The sequence below is a fragment of the Lynx canadensis genome, chromosome B4 (assembly GCF_007474595.2).
Source record: "Lynx canadensis isolate LIC74 chromosome B4, mLynCan4.pri.v2, whole genome shotgun sequence".
Classification (NCBI taxonomy): Eukaryota; Metazoa; Chordata; class Mammalia; order Carnivora; family Felidae; genus Lynx; species Lynx canadensis.
In genome coordinates this window covers 13,864,541-13,883,371 of record NC_044309.1, presented here as the reverse complement: position 1 = coordinate 13,883,371, position 18,831 = coordinate 13,864,541, and the positions used below count along the sequence as shown (strand labels likewise).

The 18,831-nt window shown below is 44.4% G+C and overlaps 1 protein-coding gene across 11 annotated transcripts in view; it reads left to right on the top strand.

Annotated features, from left to right (window-relative positions):
- The first annotated feature begins 631 nt into the window (after positions 1-631).
- The window catches only part of DCLRE1C (DNA cross-link repair 1C), a 44,123-nt gene continuing 25,923 nt past the window's right edge, over positions 632-18,831 (top strand). Inside the window, exons 1-8 of one of the 11 annotated variants that reach the window (XM_030321204.1) lie at positions 690-858; positions 4,759-4,810; positions 10,357-10,363; positions 14,423-14,482; positions 17,257-17,312; positions 17,864-17,965; positions 18,363-18,435; positions 18,618-18,758. In XM_030321204.1, coding sequence (XP_030177064.1) covers positions 750-858; positions 4,759-4,810; positions 10,357-10,363; positions 14,423-14,482; positions 17,257-17,312; positions 17,864-17,965; positions 18,363-18,435; positions 18,618-18,758 — 600 coding nt within the window. In that variant the 5' untranslated portion in view covers positions 690-749. Of the gene's footprint in view, positions 859-4,758; positions 4,811-5,556; positions 5,634-10,356; positions 10,442-14,422; positions 14,483-16,305; positions 16,327-17,256; positions 17,313-17,863; positions 17,966-18,362; positions 18,436-18,617; positions 18,759-18,831 lie in introns of those variants that run through there. The other 10 variants (XM_030321202.1, XM_030321203.1, XM_030321200.1 and 7 more) reach the window with 10 other exon arrangements.

The window sequence follows — 18,831 nt, the reverse complement described above, 5'->3', positions numbered from 1 at the left end:
AGGAGAGCAGAAGGCCAACCCATAAGCTATCCTTGGGATCTTTACTTACCTACCCTAAGATCACGCATCTGAGTTGTGATCATCAGGGATTGTTCACTCACTCAGTTTGTAGATTATAAATGGAAGCGGGAACTAACAGTTATTGAATCTACCATGAGTCACATAGAATTTTTTCCTCATACAATTCTCATGTTATCCCCCAAGGTAGAAACTGGGAAGATGACGGAAAGAAGGAACTGAGCTCGGCTTTCAGGCTCTCAGACAAGCAGGGGGTGGAACGCAGCCGGATTTCAAAGAGAAGCTTTACACCCCCCTTCGTGTCTTTGCCTCCTTGGATGGAGCACCTGCTACGGGTGTTCACTTTCCGTTCGCGCTATCGTTCCTGCACAGACAACGGGCACTCTGCACCAGAAGGTCACCCGTGTTGAGTCAGAGTTCCCGGCAGCGCCACCCTCTTCGCGCCGCACCCTAGATCCTAGCCGGCCGCCCCAGCCCTAGGCACTGCAGTTGTCCCAGCCCAGCGTCGGGCAGCTCCGATATTTAACTCCACGGGTCGCTGGCCGCAGACTCTCCCCTGAGGCTCTTCGGCACCGCCCCTACCACCGCACGGCTCCTCTGATTGGACGTGGCTGCGCCCGGCCGGCCAATGGCTTGGCGGCGGCAGGTTCCCGGAAGTGGCGGCGCGGCCCGGGAAGACCTCAGTTTCCGCAGGCTGAGTCGGGGCCGGTTCCGCTGGCTTCGCGGGCGCTATGAGTTGCTTCCAGGGACAGATGGCCGAGTACCCAACCATCTCCATAGACCGCTTCGACAGGGAGAACCTGAAGGCCCGCGCCTACTTCCTGTCTCACTGCCACAAGGGTGAGAGAGCGTGGCTCGCCGCCCGTCCCCGGGGACGCGGGCTGCCAGGGTCGGGGCCCCGCGGGGAAGCCGCCCGGAGCGGGTGGGGGCTCCAGCCAGGGAGTGCAGGTTTCGGGAGGCCAGGGCCGAGACTAGCAAGTGCACCTTGTCCCAGCCTGGCTCTTCAACTTCTCTGAGGCTTTATTTCCTCATCTGTACAACGGGTTGCGCCTTGACCCGGGCCAGTTTGACCAGGCATAACTCTTAGGTTCTCGTGGTAGTTCTCCTAGCAGCTCATAGTCAGAGGTCAGCGAGGATTACTCACTTCTTCCTCCACATCTTCGCTACCGTGTTATAAAGAAGACAAGTTTCAGATGAAATTCCGCCTTACCCCGCAAACACTTACCATCAGGCAGGTGCATTCACTCACAAACATCCTGTCTGCGAGCTCTACAAAGTGCAAGCGGCCCCTCCTTTTAGATGTTCTTGCCACATCCAGTATAAAGGATTCGTGTAAGGCGAGGCAACCAGAATACTAAGATTGCACAGTTGCACACGGTTAGGGATTAAGCCTCAGTGTCACCCCTAATGATACAGCCTGGAGATTAGATGCTTCAGGAGAGGCGGGGTGTCTCTAAAACATCCGGGCCAATCTCCAGAGCTGGAGTAGCACTAATTTCACAACCATTGTCCATTTTTAACATCTCGTGTGCTGAAGTTAGTGTTGTGGGGAAATGCCTCAGCTTTCTTGCTTGAACCTACCAATTATCACATTAATGAGGAGAATCTGGACTTGCTCTCTCCCTTTGCAAAATAGCACTGTGAGCCTCTTTGAGGGTCTTTCTGCTTATTCTCCAGAGTAATGCTTTTGTTTTTGGTTTGTTTCTCATTGTGAATCGACTGCTGGGTGGGGGTACCTCTGTTTTACCCTGATAACCATGATTGAAGTGTGGCTTAGGGGCTTGCCCTTTATGTTACGAATAGTGAGTTTGAAGAAAGAATCCATCTAAAGGAATCTGAAGTCACGATCATTCGTTTGTACGTTAAACAAGAAACTGACTTTCTATTATTGAGCAGTTTATAATAACTTTTCCTGTTCTCTAATCATATGTGTGTCTTTTTACTCAGTCAGAACGTTAAACTCATCAAGGGCAAGAACTGCTTTCAGAAATTTCCCATGTTGCTTACTGGTGGTCTTCTAACCTTTCTGAGACATAGATTTGTTTGGATGTGCTGTGGACTGAATTGTGCATCCCCCCCCCCCCCCCCGGTTTCATATGTTGAAGCCCTAAACCCCCATGTGACTATATTTGGCGATGGGGCTTTTAGGGGACAATGCAACTGAAATGAGGTTGTAAGGGCGGGGTCCTAATTTGTTAAGATTGATGGCCTTATAAAAAGAGGAAGAGAGGTTTCTCTCTTTCTACACACACACACACACACACACACACACACACACTCACACTGAGGAAAGGTTGTGTGAGCACACAGCAAGAAGGTGGCAAGCCAGGAGGAGTGTCTCCCCAGAAACCAACCTTGGAATTGAGCCTCCAGAGCTGTAGGAAGTTTCTGTGCTTTAAGCCGCCTTGTCTATGGTATTTTGTTGTCAATCTGAGCAGACTAATACAGAATATCTGACAAACGCTATGGATTTTGGAAGAAAAAAATCACATAGATACATTAACATCCCATTTTGATACAACATCAGATCCCATGGACCACTCGATGCCTGTTTGTGGACCACCAGGCATCCAGTGCTGTGCTGAGGGTGGGCTTTACTAAGCCCCAGGAAGGTGCGGAGGACAAGAGGGGACCCACGGCCTGAAATAGTGGGCCAGGGTGGGAGAAGACCCCTCTAGGGAACAATTTGCGATGACTTAATCTGGTCCAGGAAAAGGGGAGAGGAGACCCTGGGTGCAGGCCTAGCACAAAGTAAACTGGCCCAGTGCTCTAGGCTGCCAGTTAGGAAGGGGGCTGGAGTGGTCCTCGGCCGTCTTGATTAAAACAGCTTGTTTTGAATAATAGTCATTCACGATAGCCGCACTTTCTGGTTCTTGGAGCAAAGCTTTTTATAAGCAAAAGGAATCTATGGAATTAAACACTTATAGTAAACATAAAAGGGAGAGAAGGATAGAGAAGAACAGAGGAGAGTTAAGACATCAAATCCGGTACTCACAAAATCCAACCTTCTGGCTGGGGAAGGCCCTCGGTGAACAGCCTCGTTGGAGTCCCAGTTGAGGTTCCTGGGTGGAGCGTTCTCCACTCTGGTGAGGCTTCCAACTAGCTCTCCCGCCAGGGCAGTACATACGCCACCCGTGTGTGATCTCCGCTTAGTCCTGAGGTTTGCCTAGTGCAGTCCTGAGTGAGCTGGTTTTTCTGTTTCTCTTATTGTATCTCGCAACCTCAGGAGCCTGGGCGTCTGCATATTTCTCCGTCCTCCCAGACCTATTCCAGATAGATCTGGTCTGCCTCAAGGAGGTGAGGCAAGTTAATCCATCTTGGCATCAGGAACAGAAAGGCCAGTTCTGATCCCTAGGCCAGATGCAGAGCACAAGCCAACTAAGCCCCCCACGATTGTGTGTGTGTGGTTCTGGGCAGAAATGCATGACAGGTCACACAAAACCCCTTCTATAGAGCACAGCTATAGAGTGCTGCCTGCTGATTTAGTTGAGGAGTGAGGAGCTGAGTCCCGATTCAGCCTCTTTTTGCCATGGCACAAATTCTTGGGAAATCCCAACGGCAAGTCCTGCCCTGAGACGCCCCCATAGGCCCTAAAGGCCTGGGGCCAGGAGTGATCTGAGGACATTCACCTTCCGAGGGGGCAGGTGAACCGTCCTGTGCAGGCACATGTCCTGTCAAGGTCTGCCACGTGGGGTGTGGTGACTGCCTTGTTTTCTCTGGAGTTCATGTAATTTGATGAGGGTGTGTGTGTGCGCGTGGTGGTAATTAGAATAATTGGGATTGGTTTGATTAAGTAAATTGAGAAGGTGTGATCATTGCTATCTAGCAGTCCTTCCCATGCTGAAGATTCAGAATGCATTAGAATGCACTGTATGTTTAATGTACTTTGGTTTAAATGTTATCTTTCTTTAAAGGCCGTCTATCTGTTCATTTGGACAGCTGTGGAGCAGGCCTGTGTGAATGGAAATACACCACCTTTCGGCCCAGTAGTCACAGCAGGCTAAGAAGAGAATGAAATTCTTCTTTTTTTCTCCCTTTTTTAAAAGTTTATTTATTTATTTTGAGAAGAACGAGAGGGTGAGTTGAGGCGGGTAGAGAGAGAGGGCGAGAGAGAGAATCCCAAGCAGACTCCACGCTCAGCGCAGAGCCCGACGTGGGGCTCGATGTCATGACTGTGGGAAATCAAGAGTCAGACGCTTAACTGACTGAGCCACCCAGACACCCCTGAGAAGGGAGTGGAACTCTTCTGATGCTGGCCTAAGCCTGAAAGAGTTCCTGGAGGAATCTGTGGAAGCAAGTTCGAATTTCCAGACAGACTAACTTAAGTGACCAGAATGGAATGGCTCACAGATAATGTGGCCTGAAGGATGACTGGATTGAAATGAAAGAAGAATGTCAAGTTTGGAAGCAGTTCTGAAGTGAGGGGCTGGTCACTCATTCTTCTGTGGCTACTCGGAGTGATTTAGACTTAGTCCTAAGATGCAGGAGATCGTTCTCCATTTACATGGTGGCCAGAGATGCTCAGCTTTTAGTGGTTCCTGGCCTGTTTTCAGATGCCCTCTTCAGCTGCGGAAGAAAGAGCCAATGGCCCACATGAATCTGAATCCGTTCTCTTATAAAAGTGGACCTCTCGTGTATCTTCTCGTAAAAGGAACTTAAAAAGAGCAGCCAACTGTTTGCTTGGTCTAAGGAATCCTCTCAAAAAAATGTGCTTATGATTTTTGATTTTTTTGTTTTTAGATCACATGAAAGGATTAAGAGCCCCTACCTTGAAAAGAAGGTTGGAGTGCAGGTAATTTATTTTGCTACTTTGTGTGTGTGTGTGTGTGTGTGTGTGTGTGTGTGTGTGTGTGTTTTAAAATTTATTTCCTTATTTTGAGGGAGAGAGAGAGAGCATGGGTGTGCAGGGGAGGGGCAGAGACAGAGAGGGGGAGAGAGGATCCCAAGCAGGCTCCGTGCTGGCAGCAGTACAGCCCGATGTGGGGCTCGAACTTACAAACCGAGAGTTATTGACCTGAGCTAAAGCCAAGAGTTGGACACTTAACTGACTGAGCTACCCAGGTGCCCCGTATATGTTTTTTAAAGTAAACATCTTAATTGAGCTATAGCTTCCCACGCAGAAAAGTACTTACACCATAAGTGTACAATCTGATGAACTTTTACCGGTGAACACACTTGTGAAGCTTCCACTCGGGTCAAGAAATAGAACAGGACCAGTGTCCCAGAACAGAGCTCCGTCCCTCCTCCCAGTCAGTCCTCCTTTCCCAGAGACAACCTGTAGTCTGACTTTTTGTCATCAGGGCTTAGCTTTGGCTGTTTTTGACCTTTGCGGAAATGGAATCATTTCCTCCTCTATTTGTTTTCTTTCACTTAACATGACACTTGTGGGATTCATCATGCTATTGGGTGTGCAGCAATAGTGTGTTCATTTTTATTTCTCCGACTGTGTGTACACTTGTGTGTATAACTAGTTGTTCTCTTGTGAAGAGAATCACTTGTTTTTGGATTTTAAAGCTAAACTACCACATTTTCCTGTAGGCATTGCCTAAATGTCAATAACAAATCTCAAGATAGGTATTGGAAAAGGCCTCGTTGACTTGTTAACTTCGGAACCGGTGGGTGTCAGTCTTCTCTGTGAACTGGTATCTGTAGTCTGCCTTCTTGAGAATGATAGCTAATATGTGTTGATTCCAGGCACGGGGAATTTATTAGTCCAGCAGTTTCTTTGAGTGCCTGTGATGAGTCAGGCACTGTACTGGGTGCTGCGGATATAATAGTGACGACTATTAAATTATTAAATTAGTTGCCCAAGGTCACGCAGCCAGTAAGTGGCAGGACCCGGATTTCAACCAGATCTGCCTGATTTTATGGCCCGTGTTTTAACTATCTATTGCTGCGTAATGAATTACCCCAAACAACTAATCATATATTCTGTGGGTCAGGAACTCTGATGGAGCGCAGTGGGGGTTGCTGGTTTCTGCCTGGCAGGGTGTCCTATGGGGGCTGCCATTATCCAGAGGCTTGTTCATTCAATGTCTGACACCCAGGCTGAGAAGAACCAGGCAGCTGGGGCTTTGGGGCATCTCTGTCACTAGCAAAGATCTTCAGCATGGTGGTTTCAAGATAGCTGAACTTCTTAAAGAGAGACTCAGGGCTTAAAAAGTGTATGCGCCCAGGGAAAGTTAGCAGGTAGCCATGTTGCCCAGAAGACATAGCCTCCAACGTCCGTACAACCTTCCTTCATCACGTTCTGTAGGTTACAAAGGCAGGTTGAAGGGGAGGTTAAAACAGACCCCTCCTGTCAGTGGAGGGATTTCCATTTTGGAAAAAAGACCATGTACGGTTGAGATATGTATTAGTGTGGCCATCTTTGGAAAATATGGTCTACCGCAGACTATAGTTTTCACCTCTGAGTTTTGCTTTCGAATTTTTAAAGTTTATCATGAAATTGATTTTTGCTCACTAAGAAACAGGCTTATATGAAGTTAAACACGGAAGCCTTCTGTTCCCCACAGCCGTTTCCATTCTTGAGAGGTAGCTTCATTTGATGGGATGTTGCCGGACATTTCTGATCATGTACCTTTCACCGAAGAGTGATGGGGAACGGCTTTTGAAGAGGTCGGAGGGCACCATAGTTTCTCATTTGCTGCTTCCCTGTTGTTCCTTTGCACTTTTTTTTTTTAAACTTCTGAAATAGTTTAATTTAGGGATGACTACTGGTACATTTGGTAATTGGGAGGAATTTCACTTAGTAAGTACATAATGCATGCATAATTAATTTACTTTGTGTTTGCATGCTGGGTTAAGGATCTTAGTTCTCATGAATTTGTGTTCATTAAAATGTTTCATGTTTATTAAAATTTAAAAGAATAGTCTTTTGATTTATTCTTTGGCCATGCACATTCGTTTTATTTTATTTTACTTTATTTTATTATTTTTACTTTATTTTTTTAACTTACATCCAAGTTAGTTAGCATATAGTGCAACAATGATTTCAGGAGTAGATTCCTTAATGCCCCTACTCATTTAGCCCATCCCCCCTGCAACAACCCCTCCAGTAACCCTGTTTGTTCTCCATATTTAAGAGTCTATTATGTTTTGTCCCCCTCCCTGTTTTTATGTTATTTTTGCTTCCTTTCACTTGTGTTCATCTGTTCTGTGTCTTAAAGTCCTCATATGAGTGAAGTCATATGATATTTGTCTTTCTCTGACTGACTAATTTCGCTTAGCATAATACCCTCCGGTTCCATCCATGTAGGTGCAAATGGCAAGATTTCATTCTTTTTGATTGCCGAGTAATACTCCATTGTATATATATACCACATTTTCTTTATCCATTCATCCCTGGATGGACATTTGGGCTCTTTCCATACTTTGGCTATTGTTAATAGTGCTGCTATAAACATGGGGGTGTGTGTGCCCCTTCGAAACAGCATCCCTGTATCCCTTGGATAAATACCTAGTAGTGCAATTGCTGGGTTGTAGGGTAGTTCTATTTTTAATTTTTTGAGGAACCTCCATACTGTTTTCCAGAGTGACTGCACCAGCTTGTGTTCCCACCAGCAGTGCAAAAGAGATCCTCTTTCTCCGCATCCTCGCCAACCTCTGTTGTTGCCTGAGTTGTGAATGTTAGCCATTCTGACGGGTGTGAGGTGGTATCTCGTTGTGGTTTTGATTTGTATTTCCCTGATGATGAGTGCTGTGGAGCATTTTTTCATGCGTCGGTTGGCCATCTGGATGTCTTCTTTGGAGAAATGTCTATTCGTGTCTTTTGCCCATTTCTTCACTGGATTATTTGTTTTTGGGGTGTTGAGTTTGATAAGTTCTTTATAGATTTTGGATACTAATCCTTTATCTGATAATCCATTTGCAAATATCTTCTCCCATTCTGTCGGTTGCCTTTTAGTTTTGCTGATTGTTTCCTTTGCTGTGCAGAAGATTTTCATTTTGATGAGGTCCCAATAGTTCATTTTTACTTTTGTTTTCCTTGCCTCTGGAGATGTGTTGAGTCAGAAGTTGCTGTGGCCAAGGTCAAAGAGGTTTTTGCCTGCTTTCTTCTTGAGGATTTTGATGGCTTCTTGTCTTACATTGAGGTCTTTCTTCCAATTTTGAGTGTATTTTTGTGTATGGTGTAAGAAAGTGGTCCAGATTCATTATTCTGCAAGTCGCTGTCCAGTTTCCCCAGCACCATTTGCTGAAGAGACTGTCTTTATTCCACTGGATATTCTTTCCTGCTTTGTCAAAGATTAGTTGGCCATATGTATGTGGGTCCATGTCTGGGTTCTCTATTCTGTTCCATTGATCTGAGTGTCTGTTCTTGTGCCAGTACCATACTGTCTTGATGATTACAGCTTTGTAATACAGCTTGAAGTCTGTGCACTTTTTCTTTTAAAGCTTTTTATTTTATTTTATTTTATTTTATTTTATTTTATTTTATTTTATTCTTATTCTATTTATTAATGTTTATTTTAGAGATAGAGACAGCATGTAAGTGGGGGAAGAGCAGAGAGAGAGGGAGATGCAGAATCCAAAGCAGGCTCCAGGCTCTGAGCTGTCAGTACAGAGCCCGACATGAGGCTCGAACTCACAGACTGTGAGATCATGATATAAGCTGAAGTCGGATGCTTAACAGACTGAGCCACCCAGGTCCCCCTTATTTTGTTTTTAAAAAAAAATTGTTTTTAATGTTTGTTTATTTTTGAGAGAGGGAGGGAGAGAGACAGAGCACGAGTGGGGGAGGGGCAGAGAGAGAGCAAGACTCAGAATCTGAAGCAGGCTCAGAACTGTCAGCACACATATCGGACAAAGGGCTAGTATCCAAAATCTATAAAGAGCTCACCAAACTCCACACCCGAAAAACAAATAACCCAGTGAAGAAATGGGCAGAACACATGAATAGACACTTCTCTAAAGAAGACATCTGGATGGCCAACAGGCACATGAAAAGATGCTCAACGTCGCTCCTCATCAGGGAAATACAAATCAAAACCACACTCAGATATCACCTCATGCCAGTGAGAGTGGCCAAAATGAACAAATCGGGAGACTATAGATGCTGGCGAGGATGTGGAGAAACGGGAACCCTCTTGCACTGTTGGTGGGAATGCAAATTGGTGCAGCCACTCTGGAAAACAGTGTGGAGGTTCCTCAAAAAATTAAAAATAGACCTACCCTATGACCCAGCAATAGCGCTGCTAGGAATTTACCCAAGGGATATAGGAGTACTGATGCATAGGGGCACCTGTACCCCAATGTTTATAGCAGCACTCTCAACAATAGCCAAATTATGGAAAGAGCCTAAATGTCCATCAACTGATGAATGGATAAAGAAATTGTGGTTTATATACACAATGGAGTACTACCTGGCAATGAGAAAGAATGAAATATGGCCCTTTGTAGCAACGTGGATAGAACTGGAGAGCGTTATGCTAAGTGAAATAAGCCATACAGAGAAAGACAGATACCATATGGTTTCACTCTTATGTGGATCCTGAGAAACTTAACAGAAACCCATGGGGGAAGGGAAGGAAAAAAAAAAGAGGTTAGAGTGGAAGAGAGCCAAAGCATAAGAGACTCTTAAAAACTGAGAACAAACTGAAGGTTGATGGGGGGTGGGTGATGGGTATTGAGGAGGGCACTTTTTGGGATAAGCACTGGGTGTTGTATGGAAACCAATTTGACAATAAACTTCGTATATTGAAAAAACAAAACAAAACAAAAAACTGTCAGCACAGAGCCCGACGTGGGACTCAAACCCACAGACCGTGAGATCATGATCTGAGCCGAAGTCGGATGCTTAACCGACTGAGCCACCCAAGTGCCCCTAAGATTTTTATTTTTAAATATTCTCTGCACCAGACATGGGTCTCTAACTTATAACCCTAAGATTGAGTCACATGCTGTGCCCACTGAGTTGGCCAGGTGCCCCTTTTGCAGCTGTGATGGGACTGAGATAGTCACAGTTGGTGGGATGTTGGGAATTTCTCTGATGCTTTTTTTTTTTTAAGTTTATTTGTTTATTTTTGAGAGAGAGAGAAAGCAGCGGAGGGACAAAGAGAGAGGGAGACAGAATCCCAAGCAGGGTCTGTGCTGTCAGCACAGAGTCCATTGTGGGGCTTGAACTCTTGGAACTGTGGGATCATGACCTGAGCCGAAATCAAGAGTTGGACGCTTAGCCAACTAAACCCCCCAGGTGCCCCTGCTCTGATGCTTTTTAAGCCAGCTTAGTTTCTGAATGATTGGAGATAACTGATAATATGATGAAATGTATTTTCTGGTTACCCAGATGGTTCCTTTTGGATTGTACTGAAACAGCTTTTCTAAATTTCTTCCTTTCAGCTTGAAGGTTTGTTTATACTGTTCACCTGTTACTAAAGAGTTGTTGTTAACTAACCCGAGGTACAGATTTTGGGAGAAACGAATTGTAAGTTTCATTTTTCAAATGGCACTAATTCCTTTTCTCAAGTGGGAAATATTTTTCAAGGTAGATTGAACAACATGTTGGGATTATTCACAGTGCAGTTCCTCCTACACTACATTTATCCGCATTTATTACAATATTGATGTTTAGTCTTAGTAATTCATCAGTTTAGAAAAGGTCGACATTTTATTGTTGCAGATTTGTTTTTCTTATCTCTGAACGGTTTGATCTGGGGTCTTAGTTTTATTGGTTTAGTCTCATTAACTCTTGCTAAGTTGTATTTTATTTATTTATTAAAAAAAATTTTTTTAATGTTTATTTATTCTTGAGAGGGAGAGAGACAGAGTGCGAGTGGGGTAAGATCAGAGAGAGAAGGAGACACAGAATCCGAAGCAGGTTCCAGGCTCTGAGCTGTCAGCATAGAGCCTGACGCAGGGCTGGAACTCACAAGACATTAGATCATGATGTGAGTTGAAGTCAGATGCCTAACTGACTGAACCAACCAGGTGCCCCTTGCTGAGTTGTATTTTAATACTTCAAAGTATAAAATGTTTACTGACGCAATTGATAAATCCTTTTATGCAGGTCATGGCATGGTTTAGGAAAAATGAACATAGTTTGTGGGTTATCATAAGGGACGATGACTGGAGTGAAAATAGGACGGGCAACTTTGAATCTGACAGGGTAAATTGGATCTGTCCAATGGAAGGTCGATAGTAAAGGGGGAAGCAAAACAATGGTACGTGGAAAATGTGAAGATGACAGGAAAAGTTCTGTTATAACAGTAATTACTGTAAATATGTCTTCAATTCTTGCTCAAAATACAGTTTTCTCAGTTTGGTTTAACAAAAATAAGCAAGATCCGTCAGTGTTAGTCTACAAGAGACTTAGATAAACCAAAAAGATAAATGCAGGTTGAAATGGAAGAAAAGAAAAGAAAAGATGTGCTAAACAATTAGAAACTAAAAATGCCAGGGTGGCAATTTGTCTATCATACCAAATAGAATCGAAGGCAAAAAAAGACCTTAAGTTTCAAGGGGGATGTTATTTGCTGTCACAAGGAACAATGGACCAGGAAGACGTGAGCTTACATGCAATTGACAAAATAGCCTCAAAGTGGATAAAGTCATAACTGATCACCCGGGGCTCGATCTGAGAGAGAGAACCGCAGAGGGGGAGTGCATCCAGGGTTCACTGTATGGATTAAGCCTTAAATAATTGTGGGAGCTCGCAGAGAAGTCTGAACAGATGTCAGCGAGTGTGTTTGATGTTTGTCTGTTGACAGCTCTCAACTCTCACATCCTCTTTCCACGTCTGCCCCACGCAGGCTGATGAAAGCCTGCCCCTCCCTCCGCGCTGACCTGAAGTTGAAACCACGCAAGCCCCGGCACACCCGCTAACCCCAGTAAAAGCAGGGCCACTCACTCCTATCCCCTCTCAGCCTCAAGAGCCACTTCCTCCCAGCTGGGGGCACTGCCGTCCTCTCCCCAAAAAGTGTGTCCACACACTCTTGGTGCAGGCGTGGCATCTTCAGCCTCCACCTCTGACGGTAGCTAGGGTGGGGTCCGTCCCCACTCCGCAGGGGGACACAACAGCAAGGCTGTAACCTTGGCCTGAGTATTAAGCCTGGGGTTGTTGTGGTTCACCCCTGCCAGCTGTGGGGAAGGGGAGCTGAGCAAGCAATGAAGAGCGGAGAGACGCTGGAACCTACAAAGACAAACTGGAACCCCCGTCTGTCTTCCACTCCTCCCAGCCCTGTAGTGTAGCCGCCCCTATTGCCGCCGTGTTGCACACTCCTGACCCGGGCCCCCCAAGAAGCGGAGGATATGCAGCCGAAGGCGGGGGTTGCCGCGGTCCTGCCCTGCGTCTGCGGGTTGAGCCGTCAGATCCTCAGCGTGCATGAGCTGAGTAGAACTTCTGGCAGCTTCAGAGCACGAAGAAATGGTTGCTGCTTCTCTTTGGCCTTCCAGATCTCACGCGGAAGTTTCTTGGGGCCAGCCCCAAGCTGGAGGCGCACATGGAAGGGACTTCTAGGACAGTTCCCACTCAGCTGAGTTGATGTGGTACAAGGGCCGCCTCCCAATCTGGGGAAGACCAGGCGGCCCCACTGTTGTAGCTGGAGCACTTCCCACGCGGCTCCGAGAGACTGGAGATGAAGGAGACAGGAAGACACAAGATTCGAAGGACATGATGAATGGGAACTAATAGCAATCCATAGCTTTACACCCAAAGGGAAAACAAGATCTTTGGTGTACGTGGAACATTTACAACAACTGACCACATCCTGTGTCCCAAAAGAAGTAAGAAGTCCTAGCGATCTGTGCTCTGACCACAATGCAGTGATGCTGGGAGTCACAGATAAAAAGGAGAGCTGAAATCATCCCACACACATGAGAACTAAATGCATACAATAAACAACCATTAGGTTCAAGAGGAAATTGTAAAGAAAAACATCCAATACTTCGAACTGATGGACAGCGAGAACACGACACATCAAAGTGTGTGGAACACTGCTGAATTAGTGCTTGAAGGGAAATTGATAGCGTCCAGTACATTTCCGAGAAAACAAAGACTAGAATTAAATGGAATAGGACTTCAACTCAATAAGAAGGAAAAGGAGCAACAAAGCAAATGTAGGGATATGTGGAAGAAGGAAATAGTAAAGATAAAAGGACAAGTTAGTGATACAGAGACTGACAACCACCACAGAAAATAAAAGGGAAGATTAACAAAAGTAAACGCTCATCCTTAGAGGAATAGAGAGATATTTCCGCCAAGATTGATTTAAAAAAAGAAGATGCATATACAAATATGATAAAAAGGAAAATAACTATTAATAGCAGTAATGCAGTTTTTGAAAATTAATGACAGTATGATAGTTTAGACAAAGTGGATAAAAATCTAGATGAGCAGGAAAATACCAAATTGAGGCAAGAAAAGTGGAGAACTTGAATAAACATCGAAGAAATTAAAACAACTTACAAAGATCACTTCTTCAAAAAAGCCCCAGGTCCAGATGGTTTTATAGGTGCATTTTGCCAAATGTTCAAAGGACAGACAGTCCCCATACTAGATGAGTTTTTATAGGATATAATAGAGAAGCTGCTCACCTTGCCGGCAAAACTGATAATGATAGTGCATGGGGGAGAAAGGCCATTTGATATATGACCATGTGAGCATCCTAACTAAGGTAATAGCTACCTGAACCTAACAGTAGTAGACAACAGTGCATTGTGGATGCAGCGTGTTTATTCCAGAATGCAAGTATATTCTTAACATCCAAATCTCCCATCACTGTAAGTTTTATGAAAAATTATGTTAATTCATTTGTCAGCTTCTTACTGAATCCCTCTTGTGCTAGTTGCTGTTCTAGTAAACTGTGCAAGGGCACCGTGGAGCCCTCTGCCCTGTGGATTAGGCCAGTACCTCATGGACTGACTTGGGGCTGGCCCCAGGCTGAGTTCGGCAGCACAAAACCTAAACATGTAGAGCACATGACCACATGTTTTACAAAGATTCAAGTTCATAAGGAGTGGGGAACAGGAGTTTAGGGATGGGGAGGTGCAGGGAGAAGAGTTGTATTCTCTAAAAATTTTTATTTTCAATGTTTACTTATTTTTGAGAGAGAGAGAGTGGAGAAGAGGCAGAGAGAGAGGGAGACAGAGAACGCAGGCTCCAGGCTCTGAGCTGTCAGCACAGTGAGAAGAGTTGAATTCATGGAAATAGAATTGCTGCATCAAAGGATATTTAACTTTATAAGGCATTTAATCCATGTTGCCCTGTGAGCCATGAGAAAGGCAGTGCATTAGCTCTGTCATTTCCAAGCTGTTAAAATGTTTCGCATAGTGAAATAAATCAGAAATTGTTATGCAGAGAGGCTTAGGAACTTCTCTTTGTCCCGTTTTTGTGTTTGAGATGTCAAAAAGCCGTGAAAAACTGTGAAAATACTTAGTATGATGTCTGTATGATCTCTTATTTTAATAGATATCAATTGAAATTGAAACTCCTACCCAGATATCATTAGTCGATGAAGCATCAGGCGAGGTAAGTATATATTAAATACAATTTAAAAAAATTATTGAGTGCTAAAATGATTATCTTCTTCTGTGATTTTGAATGTTCATTTAACTATAAGTAAAAATTACAGCAATTGAATGAGTTTGTAGGGGGAAAAATTTGTGATCTTTTTATCTTCTCCATCCAAAGCTTTGGACACGACTTGTGTCTGATTCGCTCCTTTCTAGTAGTACCTGCTAATGGTGAAGACTCCAGCTGTTGATATTTCTACGTGATGTCATGGTCATGTTTATTAAGTTGATCATAATATTCAGGATATAAAATGGTGCTTAATGCTTTTGTAGCAAATTTATGTATAGTTTGATTTTTTTTTTGACTCATTTTGTTATTTAAGAAAGAGACCCTGTCCAGGTGGATCTAATGTATTTTTTTGTCCTTAAATTTAGAAGCAGGTACTTTTGTGTTGTGAATGTATTGTTTTAATAATAAGCACGACTGCAGATGTACTGTTTATTTGTTTATTGACATGCATGTGGGGGAGGCAGAGAGAGAGACAGAATCCCAAGCAGGCACCCACTCTGTCACCGAGCCCAACGCGGTACTCAGTCCCACAAACTACAAGATCATGACCTGAGCTGAAATCAAGAATCAACGCTTTGGGGCGCCTGGGTGGCTCAGTTGGTTAAGCGTTTGACTCTTGGTTTCAGCTCAGGTCATGGTCTCTAGATTCATGGGTTCAAGCCCTGCATCGGGCTCTGTGCTGAAAATGCGGAGCCTGCTTGGGATTCTCTCTCTGCCTCTCTCTTTCTACCCTGCCCCACTTGCTCTCTGTCTCTCTCTCAAAAAATAAATAAACATTAAAACTATTAAAAAAAAAAGAGTCAGCACTTAACTGACTGGGCCACCAAGACACCACCCTTTTATTTATTTATTTTTTACTTCAAATTATTCCTGGGGCCTGGAGGTATTTTCCTCTTTTGTGACAACTCTAATTAATATTCCATTCCATGGTCTGGGTATAACTGCTTTCTTCACACGGGGAACTCTATAGGGTGTCTGTTGTGTGACTACCACCAGGCAGGGGCTGACTTTTCATATTTCCTCTCTGGAGGAGATGGGGCCTGGAAAGTAGTACTCATTGAATTGTTGCCTGAGGGACGACTCTGTGAGACTTAGAAGTCACCAAGATTTGTTTCCTTTCTCGGGCTGAAAGGAGGGAAGAAGGAAAGCCTGAAGGTTCCTAACAACTCGGTTGACTGACACTTTTCCGAGACTCCTCTAATTGCCTCACTGCCTCGCCACTCCTGTGGGTGAGAGGCTTTCTCAAAACGGCACGGGACAGCTCTTGTTGACCAGAGTCTCGCCGTCCCACCCTGGTCTTCTTGTGTGCTGTGGCTTTGCGTATTGTGTCTCCAGCACTCAGCACAGGACCGTGCTTTAAAGGGGCCACCAGAGTGAATGATGGTAGACTTCTGATAGCGAGCCGGTGTGTCCAGAGCTCTGCCCAAATAGGACAGTACACTGGACAGTGGTGACCGGGGGCCAGGCTACATCAGGTGTTTTCTATTTCCTTTTTTTTTTTTTAGTTTAGTAATAGCTTTATTGAGATGTAATATACCATACAATTTATTGAGATATCATATACCATCCGATTCACTGGCTTTTTTTTTTTTTTTAACGTTTATTTATTTTTGAGACAGAGAGAGACAGAGCATGAACGGGGGAGGGTCAGAGAGAGGGAGACACAGAATCCGAAACAGGCCCCAGGCTCCGAGCTGTCAGCACAGAGCCCGACGGTGGGGCTCGAACCCACGGACTGCGAGATCAAGACCTGAGCTGAAGTCAGCTGCTTAACTGACTGAGCCACCCAGGTGCCCCTCACTGGCTTTTTTTAAAAGAAGATAGAAGTTCATTACTTTTTTTTTTTTAAGTTTATTTATTTTGAGAGAGATAGAGAGCGAGTGGGGGAGGGGCAGAGAGGGAGGCAGAGAGAGAATCCCAAGCGGGCACCACACTGTCAGCACAGAGCCGGATGCCGGGCTTGATCCCACAAACCATGAGATCATGATCGAAGCCAAAATCAAGAGTCAGACCCCTAACCGATTGAGCCACCCAGGCGCCCCTGTCACTGGCTTTCAGTGTATTCACAGAGTTGTGTATTCATCACCCCAATCAATTTTAGAAAGGAATCCCTGTCCCCATTAGCAGTCATTCCCCATTTCTCCCTCCCCCAGCCCATGGCAACCCCTACTCTCCATCTGTTGGATTTGCCTAACCTGAACATTTCATATGAGTGGAATCGTACAATGTGTGGTCTTGTGGTCTCGTGTGACTCACGCCTTTCACTTTGCATGATGGTTTCAGGGTTGACCCATGTTGTGGTATATATCAGTATTTTGTCTCTTTTTGTGGTCAGATAAGACTCCACTGTGTGGATAGGCCACATTTGGTTTATTTACTCATCGGTTGATCAATATTCAGGCTCTTACTAGTCTTTGGCCAGTGTGGATAGTACTGCTGTGAACATTTGTGCGTGGGTTTTCATGTGGGTATAAGTTTTCATTTCTTTTGTGTGTGTACTTGAGAGTGGAATTGCTGGGTCATCCAGTCACTGTATGTTTAACTGTCACTTTGTGGGCAACGATTCCCCTTGTGTCCAGGATTTGGTGCACGAGGAAATCAGAAAAGGCATACCACGTTCTTGAGAACTACTTGAATATATTCTGTTAAGGAGGGCTTTTTTAGGCTGGGTCCTAACACTAACTTCTGTTACTATTATTTTTTCTTTATTTTCTTTTTAGAAGGAAGAGATTGTTGTGACTCTCTTACCAGCTGGTCATTGTCCAGGATCAGTTATGTAAGGGGGCTCATCTACTTCACCATTTTATTTTACGTAGATGTGTGTTGTATTTATGTAAATGAATCTTTAGGGTCCAGAAAATAGTATGTGCAGGGGGATTTCTTGACTTCTTTAAAATGTAGATGGCAATTTCTTTAGTCTTCGTTTCTAAATTGAACTTGGGGGACTGAAGCAAAGATCGAGTTTGAAATGTGGCTTCTTATAATGGAAGTCTTCAATGGCCATTTCTCCGTTGACTTTGCATTTTCCTACCACATGGATTTTTCTCTCTGTGTGCAGGAAAGATCTCCTGTAGTTGAGAGGGCTTACATATTTCAGGGGATTTCTATTGCCACTGCAGTAGTATTCGAGTATGTGCTTTTTTCCTACCCCAGGGGAAAGGTGGCCGCTGAGTGCCTGGTGTGGTTTAGAGCTACTGACATCCCATTAACCCTGTATCGGAGGTGGCTATGTGTGGCAGGAAACATTTGCTATGGATTTAGTGTTTATATGCTTTATTAGGATTCTGTATGAGACTTAGAAGTCACCAGGATGTATTTCTTTCTCAGGTTTTTATTTCAGGGCAATAACGGAACGGTCTTGTACACGGGAGACTTCCGATTGGCACAGGGGGAAGCTGCCAGAATGGAGCTCCTGCATTCTGGGGGCAGGTACTGGGCTTCACGTAATCCTTGAATGACCAAACCGTCTGCAAAGTCATATTCCTCCTCCCCCCACCCCCCAAATGCAAGCCTTTGTTTCCATTAGAAATCACAGTTTATTATGTGTCACAGTAAAGCAAGTTTTTCTTCTTCGGGTGGGATGATGGCAACATTCTGTGTGTTGATTGGGGTAGTACTTATGTGAACTTGTCAACATTCATTGAACCTTATGTATAAAATCTGTGTATTTTATTGTGTGGCAATCATTTCCCAACACAGTTGATTTAACAGAAAAATTCCAAGTGGAATGGGACACCCTATAAAATAACTGAGAGTTTAAAGTTTACGTATATTTTATTTCACAGTGGATCGTTAATACGAATTGTTGCTGTTGCTGTTTTTCCAGAGTGAAAGACATCCAAAGTGTATACCTAGATACTACTTTCTGCGATCCGAAATTTTACCAGATTCCTAGTCGAGTAAGTCTCCTTGGAGAAGTAGGGTGGTGACTGGACCGTGGCCATTATTTTTAGTAGGAAGTTTGTAGAATAACAAGTCAGATCATAATTGTCCCCGTTGGCCTTAATATCTGTGACTGTTGGGAATGGAAGGGGTGACGATGCTCTTAAAAGTGTCCAATGCCTTTTAAAATCCCGCCCAGGAGGAGTGTCTGAGTGGAATATTAGAGCTGGTTCGCAGCTGGATCACTCGGAGTCCGTACCATGTCGTGTGGCTGAACTGCAAAGCAGCTTACGGGTATGAGTATCTGTTCACCCATCTGAGCGAGGAATTTGGAATCCAGGTATGGTGACAGCTCTTTCTTTTCTGTTGTTCCTTCCAGCCTCTCCTCTCCTCCCCCAGAGACCAAGCCCAGT